This window comes from Falco punctatus (assembly GCF_963210335.1).
Source record: "Falco punctatus genome assembly, chromosome: 4".
Lineage (NCBI taxonomy): Eukaryota > Metazoa > Chordata > Aves > Falconiformes > Falconidae > Falco > Falco punctatus.
In genome coordinates, this window is record NC_137583.1 from 106,908,837 (window position 1) to 106,922,776 (window position 13,940).

General features: G+C 37.6%; 1 protein-coding gene across 6 annotated transcripts in view; it reads left to right on the top strand.

Annotated features, from left to right (window-relative positions):
• SATB1 (SATB homeobox 1) overlaps window positions 1-13,940 on the top strand; it is a 94,111-nt gene that overhangs the window by 19,537 nt on the left and 60,634 nt on the right. For 5 of the 6 annotated variants that reach the window (XM_080386425.1, XM_080386430.1, XM_080386429.1 and 2 more), the window contains 4 exons: window positions 2,622-2,857; window positions 6,683-6,859; window positions 7,692-7,818; window positions 8,546-8,669. In XM_080386425.1, coding sequence (XP_080242551.1) covers window positions 2,647-2,857; window positions 6,683-6,859; window positions 7,692-7,818; window positions 8,546-8,669 — 639 coding nt within the window. In that variant the 5' untranslated portion in view covers window positions 2,622-2,646. Of the gene's footprint in view, window positions 1-1,591; window positions 1,610-2,621; window positions 2,858-6,682; window positions 6,860-7,691; window positions 7,819-8,545; window positions 8,670-13,940 lie in introns of those variants that run through there. The other variant, XM_080386428.1, reaches the window with a different exon arrangement.

Genomic DNA, 13,940 nt, shown 5'->3' on the forward strand with positions numbered 1-13,940 from the left:
ACTCTCATTCAGAAATTGCGCGGTGTGCCCGTACGTGTGTACGCTGTCTCTGGGAAACTGTGCCTTGAAATTGTGCTCTTCTCTCAATGCCTGTGATGAAAACTTGTAGTTGTGAGAGATGCCTAAACGCGAAACCCAGGGAAACTCTTGGCCTGGAACCGGCGGAGATGATAGTTCCCTCTCTGCAACCCTCTCCCTGGGCAGGCCACGCTGGTTGTTGCTCATCACTATTCCAAACTGAGGTTTCAGTGAACTTTAGCCTTGGGCATGGAGTTTAAATGAGTAAATTAGGTGTTTTATGTGCATGTAATTTTGCTTTGTAACATAAAGCTTTTTACAAGATGACTAAGCGGTGAAAGGATGCCGATGGGTGGGTATTCTCGGGCCAAGCGAAAATGACCCATTTGATGTTTTGGTTGTAGTCAGTGCATTAACTTAACTGCGTTCTATCACTTTTATTCACTGTACATGATGTAGTGCGATTCTGACTCATGATGACTAGATACTTTTTGTAGCAAAGAATCTCAGTGCCTTAGAGTACTTCTGAAGTTGCCAAAAGTGATAAGGATTTTCTTGTTTGAGGCATTTTTGTTTGGTTTGGTTTTACTCTTCCCCCCGCTCCCCCTTTTTTCCTCTTTTTTGTTAACATTCTTATTCTTGAGAGAGGCCAGTCTCGGAAAAGCAGCTTTATAGCGTGTTAGCATCGTCAGAAACATCGGAAGATGTTAATGATTTGAATCTGTAATTCTTTGCTTAGGCTGCAGTTAACACAGTAAACAACGAAAAAAAAATCTTTTCGAAAAGTGGCTAAAATAGGCACGTTTACTGTTATTGAGACACACAACCTAAAACAGGTGGGGGATCAAGATGAATGGTAAACCTTAGCCTGTCACCTTACAGCATAAGGGAAAATGATTTTCTGAACTTCAGCTATTCAGTGGCATTCTTGAGGTTGCTTGTAAATGTTCGGATTAATATATTACCTCTTTCTTCACCATATCGGGGAAAAGCAGCGTGATATTCAAACAAGAAAAAAATAGTTTACAGAATTGTCATTGGCATATATACCGATGACAGAGAAATATATTAAAAAAAAACCTAAGATGTGTAGGCTTTAATAGCTTTGCTATGAAATGTCAGAAAATGTATTGAATTACTAGGCAACTGAAAGAAAGTAGCAATTATCAGATTCGCACCAGTCTTTCTAAATGTGACTTCCCCAGTATTAGTATTTTTACTTGCTAATGTAAATATTAGTTCATAAACTTATGTCTAGTCACCTGTCCTTAGTCATTATATTATATACATAACATAATTGCCAGTGTAGTCACACCTTTCTCAGTTAGAGAAAGTAGGATGAAACAGTATTGAGGAATGAAATCATAACCAGAAAGATGTCTCAGTTCTCAGCAACAGATATTTTTTTTGGGGGTGTGTGTGGTGTGTGTGTTTGTTTGTTTGGGTTTTTTAGTATAATTAGCAAAACAGATTCTGATGAGAGACAAAAATCCTCTAAACTTAATCCATTATGTTCTAGGCTTGGGAGATTTTTAGTGATTTAACTGGAATCATTATTCATGGACGGAGGTTTAAAAAGTTTATAAAAAGGGTAATATAAGCATGCTAACATATAGCTTTCCTTAATTTGCTATTGAAAATACTGCTGGATTTTGGTTTCAAATAGCTGTGCCAACACGTAAGCGATCATCCCCCAGGTTTGGTTGGTATTTTTTTTTTTTAAATATATTTAAGGGCTTCAAAAGTGCTGTAGAAATTGTGGGTTTTTTCCCAGCATTATGTTTTGTGAGATGCTATCTGCTCTTCTCAATTATTTTTTTTAATTCAATACATCACTCCATTTAACACTTAAAGCTTAACATCTGAAAAATTTCACAGACATATTTTTAACTTTGCAAAGTTGATAAACTCTTTGTATAGCATTGGTTAGGAAACTCAAAAGCAACCATATCCCGCCACTGGTTTCCGAAGTTAAATTATCCTCTAACTTCTATTTTTAAGGGGGGGGGGGGGGGGGGGGGGGGAGAAGGAATTGTAAATGAACAATTTCCTACATCTCTGATAAATCTGTTGCTCCCTCAACTAAAGTTTTAACAGTCTCTCTATTGCTGTGCATCCATTTTTTTTAATCAAATAGATTGAGAAATATCTCACTAGAATCTTTTTCTTTCTCTCTCTTCCTCTTAACATATTAAAACCACCCGGGATTAATAACAGACCTTTCTGTGAGATTTGTAACAATAGCTGTGTTGGAGCACATACCTTGACAATCATCATTGTTTAGATGAGTCTTAGTCTCTCTCAGATTTAATAGAGTATCTCTGAAGATTATTTTTTTTTTAAAGGGTACTCTAGTTGGCTTTTAAGAAATAATTCCACCCGATTATGATGCGATCTCTCTGTAAACTGGGGTATGAGGTCATTTTTGGAGAGTAAGTTTGTTTCTTTTAAAAAAGGCATCTTCTTTCCAGTTAAAATAGTTATTTATTCTTCTTTGTGAGCTTATGATACATATATATATATCTCTGTACATGTGCAGGCTGTATACGTATACATATGCGCACACGTGTACAACATATATTTTTTTTTTTGAATCATGGCAGGTGATCTTTAGAGGCGGGACTGAGTATGGATCATTTGAACGAGGCAACTCAGGGGAAAGAACATTCAGAAATGTCTAACAATGTAAGCGATCCGAAGGGTCCACCAGCCAAAATTGCGCGCTTGGAACAGAATGGGAGCCCATTAGGAAGAGGAAGACTTGGAAGTACAGGAACTAAAATGCAAGGAGTGCCTTTAAAACACTCTGGACACCTGATGAAAACTAATATTAGAAAAGGTAACACTTTTGATAATTCTGCATTGGAGAAATATGGATGATAATATTTTTGGGGGAAAAGCATACTTTTGCAGACTCTACTTCATTTATATTTCAGGATTAAATCTCCATTCTAAAATACTATATATTCCCAACTCTGATATAAATCACATTTGGGAAATGTAAGCTTCATGCTTGGGTGGAGCATCTTGCTTTACAGGGTGGAGTCTGATTTTTGTTAAGGTAAAGGCTAGCTGCCCTGATTAAAGCAAATTCCTACATTGAAATAGAAGTAATGTAATGCATTAATTCTTTGAGTAGGTGTTGGGCTAGGAAACGCAAAAATATCTAAGAGTAAATACCGAACCCCCAAAACAAATTCTCGCCTTCCCTCTTAATGATGGTCCAAGCTTGGAAGGGCAGTAGTATTTCCATAACAGTTGCAAGTTGATTTAAAGGAGGGAGTGTAAATCTTTAGGTATCACATTGGAAAAGTCATTTATGATGTCAATCTTTGCAGTTTATTTTCTTAAGTACAATTCATTATTGAACAATGAACAACTTGGGTGTCATATTTTTCAGTGGCTGGTTTGCTGTAATTAGACATTTACACAAGGAAAAGGCACATTTAGAATCATTGATGTTTATATATGGATGGCTTTTGTTTGCACTGAAAATACTTTTAATGGATGATTATCTATAAATTTTGCTTCTCAAAATGTGTAAGTCTTTTTGACCATGTCCTGCAGGCTTGCTAATTTAAATCAAAATACGCTGCAAGTAATTTGGCATTTGTTTTAAAACAGCCTCTACTTTCCTTAGTATAATCGGTGTATGTTTATAGTCCAGATTTTTCTTGCATTTGCTAAGCAAAGTGCAAAATGCAACCAAGACTATTAAATGCACAAAGTTAGAAGGCAGAGGAATTTCATTGTGTCTGATGCATAACATTTATCGTACAATCATTTATTTTTTCCTTGGTTTGGTGAAAACAAAGAATATATTGATCCTGAAATGAACAGACACAGCAGTCCGTATTGTTAGATCTTTATCTATTAAAAATGGAAAAACAGCACTTCAGCAAATTCTTTGGCCTCTGCTCATGATTACCCTATTTATTGATTGTTTGCCAAGAATGTATGCATCTTAAGAAAGCCAGGGTAAGAGCATTAAAAATATAATTTATTATGGCTTTTCAAGCAGAGTGCATTAACATTGTACAGTGAAGCAGTGGGGCTATATAAAAAGGACTTTCTGACGCCTGCAAACATATAAGTTCCATAAATTCCTAAATAGGAGATTTCAGCTGTCTCTGGTATTATGTGATATTTGCACAGCAAACTTTAATGCCAGGACAGTTTTAGACAAGGATTCTACAGACTTCACTGCTCCTTATGGCAGACGTGCTGTTTACACAGACTCGTAAACCTTCAGCAAAAGCTCTAACACTGCCTTCAGGTTTAAATCATTCTGTATTTTTAGCAGCAAGCACTGACCAATGCTCTCCCCTTTAATACTAGAAGGTTATGAAGTTGCTGCACTTGGAAGTCTTGCCAAGTACTAGCAGGAGTGATCAGCCAGCTGAGATTGTGCTCTCCTGTATAACATTTTTCACATTAACAGAAGGACACTAGTGACAGTTTGCTAAAAGATTTAGTGGCTTGATTTGTAGTCAGATGATACCTGTGTCGCACTACCAGGATCCACCTCTGATAATCTACGCTGTACATCACAATTTGGCCAGAACGTTCTCCCGTGTTGTTTAAAGTACCACATTTTCCAGAATGCTGCAACTCAAGAGACTGTGTCCCTGGCAAAAAGTGTGCTGATATGCAGCTAAGTACCTGTGCGTTGCTAGTTTTGTGTCTGATCATGGCTTAATTTGTAGGAACTGATAAGGGGAAAAACAAATAAGCTTTAGCTGTTTTTGAGTGTATCTGCACTGTTTGTTAAAATGAAGCTTTGTTTACACTTCATCTTCAGGTATTAACTGTGAAACTACTTAAGAATTTTGAACCCTTACTCTGAGTCAGATGGTAGTAGGTCAAACATCAATTGTGAGAGCCTGGAAGGGGGGGGGGGGGGGGGGGAAACACCCGCACCACCTTTTTGCAGATGAAGCGTGTGTGTGCTTTAGAAAGCTCTCCACAGCTTAATTAAAACCAATGAAGAAATCGCCAATTTGCATGTACTGTTTTTGCTTTGGTCTTCTCTCCCTTCCTGACCAGGCTCACTTAGGTTTTGAAAAAACAGGACAAAAAAAAAAAAAAAAAAGCTCCTTCCTGCACTACATAAATATTGGCAAGCTTTTAGTCTTGTCTTTCATGCTGAGCCTATTGGGCAAACTGGAGTGAGTTTGTGAGCTTTTCCAAGCAAGCCTGAAGGGGTTTGTTTGCCAGGGATTGACTCTCTGGTGAACAGATGTAGTTTAAATATACGTGCTTAAGAGGTATCTTTTTTTATCGTGATTTTTCGCTATACATTAGAGCACAAGTCAACAGTCTCGGTCTTAAAGCATTTATCTGTTGTCAAGAGTAAATCTTCTTTTCAGACTACAGCACGTCTGGTGCACCTTAGCAGGTTAGGAGGTTTCCGTAAGTCCAGAGGGCAGTGGTTATAGAGGCATTAACATTGTAGGACTAATTGGAGTTCCTGGGTGCCCTGTTAAAATAACCCTTGTCATCATTTATGCTAAAGATGATACCCCTCTGGCAGGCTGCCATAAGACAGTTCTGTACATCTGCTTTTAACCCTTTTGCTTTCCATCATTAAGAGATCCTAACCTGTGCTGCTGGAGCCAGTGAGACAGGACCGGGGCCTAAAACGGCGGGTCCGAGGTCATCGTGTCATCGGTGTCCGGCTGGGAGGCTGGGAGGGGTTTTCACAAGGTCTAGGAATCTGATTGCTGGGAGAGACTTTGTCCCCAAAACAACTCAAGTCATTTGTTACTTCTCTGTCTGTTGTCAAAAGGGAGGGGAAAAAAATGAAAACAACAACTAAAAAAAAAAGGCAAAAGGAAAGGAAAAAGGTTATTTGCTTAATATTCTGTGCAACATAGGGAAGGGTTTGTCGTGTGATGCTACAAAACTGGAAATTAGTAATTACTTTCAGGCATATCAAAATAGCAGTGGATACCAGAAAGTGGAATGTAAAGGGCAGGAGGCAACAACAGCAGCAGCAACAACAACAAAAAAAGCGTGAACTGCAGGTACGCTTCTTAAAATGGCATTGAAATCATGATTTGATTCTTAAAGATGCGAGTGAAAGTAGTGCTCAAGTGCACTCAGTGAATGAAGCACGAATTAGTGTTAACTTTTGCCTTGTTTCCTTGTGTACTCTTTTCAGAGTGAATGTATGACACACAAGGTGATTTGTTGTTGATGTTGAAGGCAATTAAATATTTTTGGCAGGGCTAAGAAAGTTTTAATGTTAACGCACAAAATTATGTAGCTGGTACTAAAATGGCTTACAGTGAAGACATCTGCAGTATGTATTTAGGTTCTCATGCTGCCTGCTACTCACAACAAATCAGGCAGGACAGAGAGAATCAACTTCTCTTCAGTCAACCTTGTTATTTCTATAGAAGGTAATTCTTTAAATCTCTATCTGATCAAGCGAGATAAATTGGCATTTCTGCTTTTCAGAGATGTATGTTTTGTAGAACTTTCTGTTTTTTAGGGAGGGTGAGGGGAAAGGACTTGGGGAATATGTTTATCAAATATTTGTGATGATTCTTGATGCTTCCTGTGCCTGTTCGTACAGGTTTTATTTACATAATGCTGTATAGACCCACCTACTCTACTATAACTCAAGTTTAATACGTTAAATTTAATTTTTTTTTTATAGGAAGTATGCTTCCAGTTTTCTGTGTAGTGGAACATTATGAAAATGCCATTGAATATGATTCAAAGGAGGAGCATGCAGAATTTGTGTTGGTGAGGAAGGATATGCTTTTCAACCAACTGATTGAAATGGCATTGCTATCACTTGGATATTCTCACAGCTCTGCTGCCCAAGCAAAAGGTAAATAAGATTATGAAATTGTACGATGAATTATGTTTTTTGTGTGGTCTTGGGGGAGGGGCAGGATTTCCTTCAGGAATGTGATGCAGGTTTTACTACTTAAACTTCTTGCAGATTCTATCTCTGATTTCTTTTTTCCTTAATGTATTTTGTTTAGTTAGTACATGTTTTGTTCATGGGGAATGTGGAGGTAAATTCTTTTTCTTTGGTTGGGTGTTTTTTTTGGTGTTTTTTTTTTTTTTGTGTTTTTGTTTAAAGAAAAAAAAAGACTTTGACTGAATCATTAGTATGCTTATTGACCTTAATAATCTGCTCCACTGAGGATCCACAAGGAAGTGTAAAGCATATTTGAGCAGATGGACTGTTGAGAGTCAACTTGCATTTATGACTGAATATCCAGCTCTGTTTCTTGTATTTTGTTCCTGATGATTTTATAGACTGCAAAGTTGTGGGGTTTTTATGTACACAGTCCTTGCATTGCAAAATCCTTTCTAATTTATTAAGAGGGATGCTAACTATTATATCGTGTCCTGTTGAATTCATGGGAACTTAGGAAAATACACTTATATACATATTAAAAATCTCTACTGTAATGCATTTGTATAATTTCATAATATAGATAACACATATCCTTGGTAGTGTGTGGGTGGGGGTTTTGGGTGGTGGTGGTCTTTTGTTTTGCCGGATTTAAGAGGCTAGAAACAAAGGTGGTGATCTTGTTAAAGTCAGAGATTTCTTTTGCCCCTAGGAATTAACAGGTAAATTACTTTTTTCAATTTTTCCTGTCTTTCTTGCCCACTCCCCCTCCTGTCAAAAAACAAAAATCCCACAGGGCTTATCCAGGTTGGGAAGTGGAATCCAGTTCCACTCTCCTATGTGACAGATGCCCCTGATGCTACAGTAGCAGACATGCTGCAAGATGTGTATCATGTGGTCACACTGAAAATCCAGTTACACAGGTAAGCTGCATACCAGTTCTGGGACGTGAACTGTTACTTGTCTGCTCTTACTGTTAATATTGCTTGTATTTAATTCCCACTGTGCTGTCTGCTCAAAGCACAAAGGCTTATCTAAATTCCTTTTTAGTTACTCTAATTCTTCTTTAACTTACAGTATACTATTGCAGGAAACTTTTATAGCTCTGATACATAGATTTTCTTTGGATATCTCATTAAAACTATATTGCATTTTAGTCAATTAAATGATGCATTACAAGAAGGCATTTTACATAAAGTTTACTTAAGAGAAAAATATTTTTGCATATCATGAACAGTACCATCTGTGTGCATTTTGTAAAAGAATGACTTGCTCACACTTATTGTTGCTATCTAGGTTCTTAAATTTCATGGTAACAAAAAAGAAAAAAATGGTTAATATATTAATGCTTTTCATGATCAGTCGTGAGAAAGCATTACACCTTAAATTGTTTTACCAAGCGCATCAGAGCAGGAAGGTAGAAGTAACATGAAAAAATAGTCGCCACATGCAGCTGATGTATAATTCATGCATCAATACAGCAGATGTGTTGTATAAAGTAATTAACTAATCGGAACAATCAGGAGACCGAGAGCAATCTCCAGATGCATCTGCTTGATGCGCAAAATGAAATCTGTCTGTCTTAAAGGAATGTTCTGCAGCAGGATGCAATCTTGTAATAATCCCTTTTCTAATCTGTGTTTCAAATAGTTGCCCTAAACTAGAAGACTTGCCTCCTGAACAATGGTCTCACACAACAGTAAGAAATGCTCTGAAGGACTTACTGAAGGATATGAACCAGAGTTCATTGGCCAAGGAATGTCCCCTTTCACAGGTACTTAGCATAACATGTAATAAATAATAAAGCACTATAGGCAACGCTGATGTGAGATTTGAGATTTCTACAGACTGTAGCAAGTAGTACCCGTGGAGTGAATCTGCCAAAAATGCAAATTCATTTGACCACTTCGTGATCTTTATAAATATGCCTGATTCATTTTGAACGTAGTCTTACAATGTTTCCCATGGGGAGTCGTGAAAGGTTGTTTACACCACACTAAAATTGTCTCACAGCAAACTGGATTTTAACTGGTTTTTGTCTTCAGTCTTTGAACTGCTTTGATGCAACTACTTTTTTCAAGCACATGTGTTCAAGATGTTAAAAGGCTCTTTACTTACTGCTGTCAAAAGTACTATTGAGTCTGAATGCTTGTTAGATAACCTACAGTAGTTTTAAATGCTAATTCATAAAATGAGACAGTCTTCGGCATGCTATATGAGCAGGGAATAAAGAATAAAGCTCTTTGGATGATGTGCTGTTGTTGCAAACAACCAAAGGAAAATCAGTCATTTATTAGTTCTAATCAAAATATACCTAAACAAAAATGAAACATCAATTTATACATTGCTAAAAATTGAACTGATGCTTTCCTCGAGTCCTAGTTTTATTGTTCTTTTTGTCATTCTTTTGTGAAATAACTGTGAAGGCGCAACTTGTTTTTTCTATGCAGTACTGTGTCCAGTGATGGCTGTGGTGGGAACATCATATTTATTTTTACCTTTTAAATTTTAAAATGCATTTTGTTGTGGTGCAGTGGAGACAAATCCAGTATACAAATAAATTATGCTAGTTGCAGGGAGGGGGAAAAGGAAATTAAGGAAGTCTTGGGATTTTTATGGGAATTTTATTTTGTTTGCTCAGAATATTGGAGTCTTTGTCTCTGAAAGACTTCAGTTAATCTATAGAGGACTACTCTCTTTGTCTTTCCAGTGGATATATTAGCAGGTTGTTTTCCCATCACTTTTTTTTCCCCTTATGGCTAGACTGTTTTCAGTGATGTGGCTCCAATATAGGAAGTTTTGAAGTGGAAATAATCAAAATTATCTTCACTGGTTGCAAACCATTCCAGTAATAGGTCTGCAAAGTTATCTTGTACATACCTACTATAAAAGCATGTGAGGTTTTGCACTGCTGGCTTATGGAGGCTGCAGGTAATTTGGGATTTTTCTCCGTTTTAATCTAATAGTGCTGTGTTTTAATTGATACTGATAGAAAGCAAGTAAATTCTATCGAGATGGGATATTTAATTTCTATTTGGACATTTTTTTTCATGTAGCAGCTTCTGTATATATGTAGGTGATGCAGTGGTAAAGCAGAAAAAAGTTTTTAAAAGGAATACTTCACTAGAGACAGTATTATGGTACTGGAGACAATTCAATAATTACACTCTTTTAAAAAGTTGATTTTTAAACTATACTGCATCTTTATATAATAATTTTAATGGACAGAAAGCATCTTGCCTAATCACAGCTCTTGAAGTTAGCACTTGAGATGACCAAAACCCCAGATTACAGAACTCTCATTTGGGGCTGTTTATTTACTGTTTTGCACTTCTTTATTTGTAAAACTATATATTTAAAGCTGTGAGCTTCTTTCTGTTGTTAAAAGCATGCTTATTACTTTTGTCATCTCTGTCTCCACTGGCACTGCAGTAGTTGGGTTGCAAGAATGTAAATAGCTTCTGCTTTTCTTCTTTCTTTAAAGACCAAATCACATTAAGCTTAAAATACATTTATTTATTCTTAACTTTTAGAAGAACAAGCTGTTACAGCGGTTGATCGAGAGCCCATCAGTCTAAATCTTCCCATTTCCCTCCGGGAGCTTGAGGGAGGACGCGTTGATCTGACTGTGTCCTTTTCACATGACTAAACTGATCTGCGTGCTTCCCGTATTTGCCTAAATAACTCATCGTATATTTCTCCTATGGAAGGGACACCGATTTAAGAGTGTCTGCGTTCTATTAAATGTATTAAAGTTTGTGAATTGCCCTGCAGTGGCGTGCTGCAGCGACAGAGGTGAGAAGTAAGGGCAAGGCAGAGGTCAGGAGGCAATGCTTCCTTTGAAGGTCCATCAAAATGCCAGCATGGGAGAGATCTTCTGAGAGCAGAGAAGTGGTGTCTCCTGTTATGTACTTCATGGGCATAGGTAATGCCATGTGAAGTGCTTCATCACGAATGCAAACTAATGCAATGACACCGTACCATAACTTATTAACACTGTTATGGATATCATTTATTAACCACATGATGAGATGACTCAAATTGAGAATGAGAGTAGTTATCGTTTTCTGTCACTGTCGTTAGCAGTACTCTATTTGGTGTAGATATGGAAGGATTTGTTACAAAGTATTCAAGTTGCTGTGCTCAATGCATGGCATTTCTGAAGCCCCGTCTACGCTCAGAAAACTGAGAACCATCATCCTTAAAATTTACTGTATTTTCATAATTAGTCTTGCATTTTGTGTATTAAAAAATTACTCAAGTTTATTCAGAATACTGACATTCTACGTACTCCAAAAAAACCCCAAGCAAACTATTTTTTGTAGTGCACATATATTTAATAGCTTGAAAATATGTGAGCAAACAAACTTTGAGATCCAGTTTGTCTTTATTATAGGATCTGGAAAACTTAACAGCATCATCTACCGAAGTTTGTTTTGGTTTTGGGTTTGTTTTTTTTTTTTTTTGGTCATAGTTTTTTTACCATTTGCTTTCTTGTCGAACTAAAACCTTGAAAGTGTACAGGATTAAACTCTTCATGCCTTCCTTGCTAAAGCACCACTGTGAATCTTGCTTTCATTAGGAGAGTTGAATACATACTCTCTTTTGAAGCTACTGTAATTGTCTTGCTCTGTGACTTCTGTGGTCACCCCTGAAGGCCAGGTTTATTGCTCAGTGTATGAGCCTGCATCACAGGGAATCCCTGTCAACATGACTTGGAGTGCTCGGCACAGACTGGATCAAATACATGGCTCTGAATTGCCATGGAATTGCAGGCATCTGTCTAGAGGTTTAGTCTCACATTTTTGCTAACAAGCAGGCAAGGTAAAAGGACGCTGCAAACTTTGTATGGACAAGCCAAGCCTGTTCTGAATTATGCGCTGCAGTATGTATTTTCATTCTTTACCTTGGGTTTGCAGATTTTATTGCTAGAGACTAGCAGCATACGCAGATGCCAGGTGAAAGACTTTTCGCATTTGATTCGCATGACTCGCTTCATTTCTGCTTCCTCTCCAGACCTCTTTTGATGGGGAAAGCAACTTGGAATTTAATCTGAGGCTCAATTTTGGGCCATCTTGTGCATTCCATTAAATTGGTGCATCTTGCGAGTGGCCTAGATCTCATTTCCCTCCTGTTTTGGCTCTTCAGTCTCCAAAGGGTTGTGAAGAAATTGTTCTACCATCAATGCTTATTTCCAGCCCCTTGCACGGAAGCTCTACTCTACTCCAGTCTGTTGGGAGCTGCTCTAAAGTGATCAGGCAGGCAGGCTGGCCTGTTGCATTTATTTGTGTAATGTTAGTTCTTTCATGCCTCTACTTGACCTTAGTCCTAGCATTTTCATACTTCACTTCCATAGTTGTGTTCTGTTTTCTTTTTTAGCACAGAAGTCTCTTATTACTTCCACAGTTGAAATAACTGAAATACTACTGACAGTGTTTATGCTGATATGAATAGTTTTTGTTTTGTTTTGTCCCTATTGTATTATTCTCTCTCTCTATATATATATATAGTTAGATAAGTTGTTATGAGGGAGAGGAGAGCAACATGGGCTATTGGCCTGAGAAAAGGCTGGAAATTCTTTTGATAATTCTGGAGCAAACTCACTGTGTGCTTTTGAACATTTAGATGTACCCCTTATCTTGAGTTCCTGTAACCTTTTCCTTGAAAGGAAGATAAGAAGTCACCTACCAAACGAAGAGATCATACAGATTAATTAGTATCTGGGCGCTGCTTTGAAAATATGGCAGTGATCAAATGACATTGACTTTTCTACTAGTATTATCTCACCTGATTTTTTTTTTATTTTCTACAAAAAGATGCTCTAAACGATTGTCATCAGTATTCACAAACAGGCACTTTATCAAAACACTGCAAAAGCACTTCTGAAGCAAGGGATCCTTTTGCTTCTCTCCTAGTATCCTGGAATGCGAAGGGTTTTTTTTGCTGTGTTTTTTTTTTTCTTGTTGTTTGTGGAATTTAGGGTTTTTTTTTCCTTTGGTCATCCTTTGAAACTGCTTGCGTCTAGCCTGACTGTCAGGGCAACCAATAGTCAGTGCGTTACAGATGAGAAATTCCAGGCCTTGATGTATAGTAGAATCTCAAATCTCATGACTTGTTATTTTTTAAAATATTTTGTAGGGGACATGCAAGATTTCTGTGGAATATATCCAAAGAATGCGATACTTGCACAGTCATTTACAGATATCACATTACTGTTTTAATTTTTTTGAAGATATTTGTGTGCACCCCCACCCCCCCATGTCTTTAATGTCTTTTACATAATTTCGCTCTTGATGATGAGGGAATGGTGTTTTCTCAGTTAGAGGAATATACGCTTGCATTCCATGAGATGTATGCACGCACAGAAACAAGTGCTGGTATGATACCGAAGTCTGAATAGTTTTGCACTTGTGATAAATATAGCCATCCTGACTGCATTTTGATCAAACTTCTGTGCTGTAGTGAATAATTGCCTGTGTCTGACACGGGCATGCTATAGATCATATACTTCCCTTTTTCTTCAGATAACCTGCCCTGAGTTTGCGTGCTGTTTTATGCAGATGTTGTGCAGATTTTATGTGATCTGGCAGAGACACCAGACAGAAAGCCTGCTCAGAACATCAGTGTTTCTCAGTTCACCTGATCCGAAGGCACCTGGCCGTCATAGCAAATAAGCAGTGCAACAGAAATCCGCACGCGCCTCCTCGCTGCTCTTCTGACCCGCCCCCCCTCCCCCCCCGAAACCCAAACAAAAAAAGTTGCATTTGCTAAAATTAAAATTTCCAGACCTATAAATAACCAAGGAATGAGCTATTAAGAGTTGCCAAAATACATGCTTTTTATGAGCCATTTTTAACCGATGCTTTACAAAAATGAAAGGTGTTTTTTGCCCTCCCCTTTCAACCTTACCTGCCCAGACCTGAGATCAAGTCCCTTGGATTTCTTTGTTCCTTCTCATTCTCTTCTCTCCTCTTCTCCTCCTCCCCTCCCCCAATAATTAATAACCTAAGCAAGGAATGCAGCTCCTTTTCTACTTTAGAAGTTA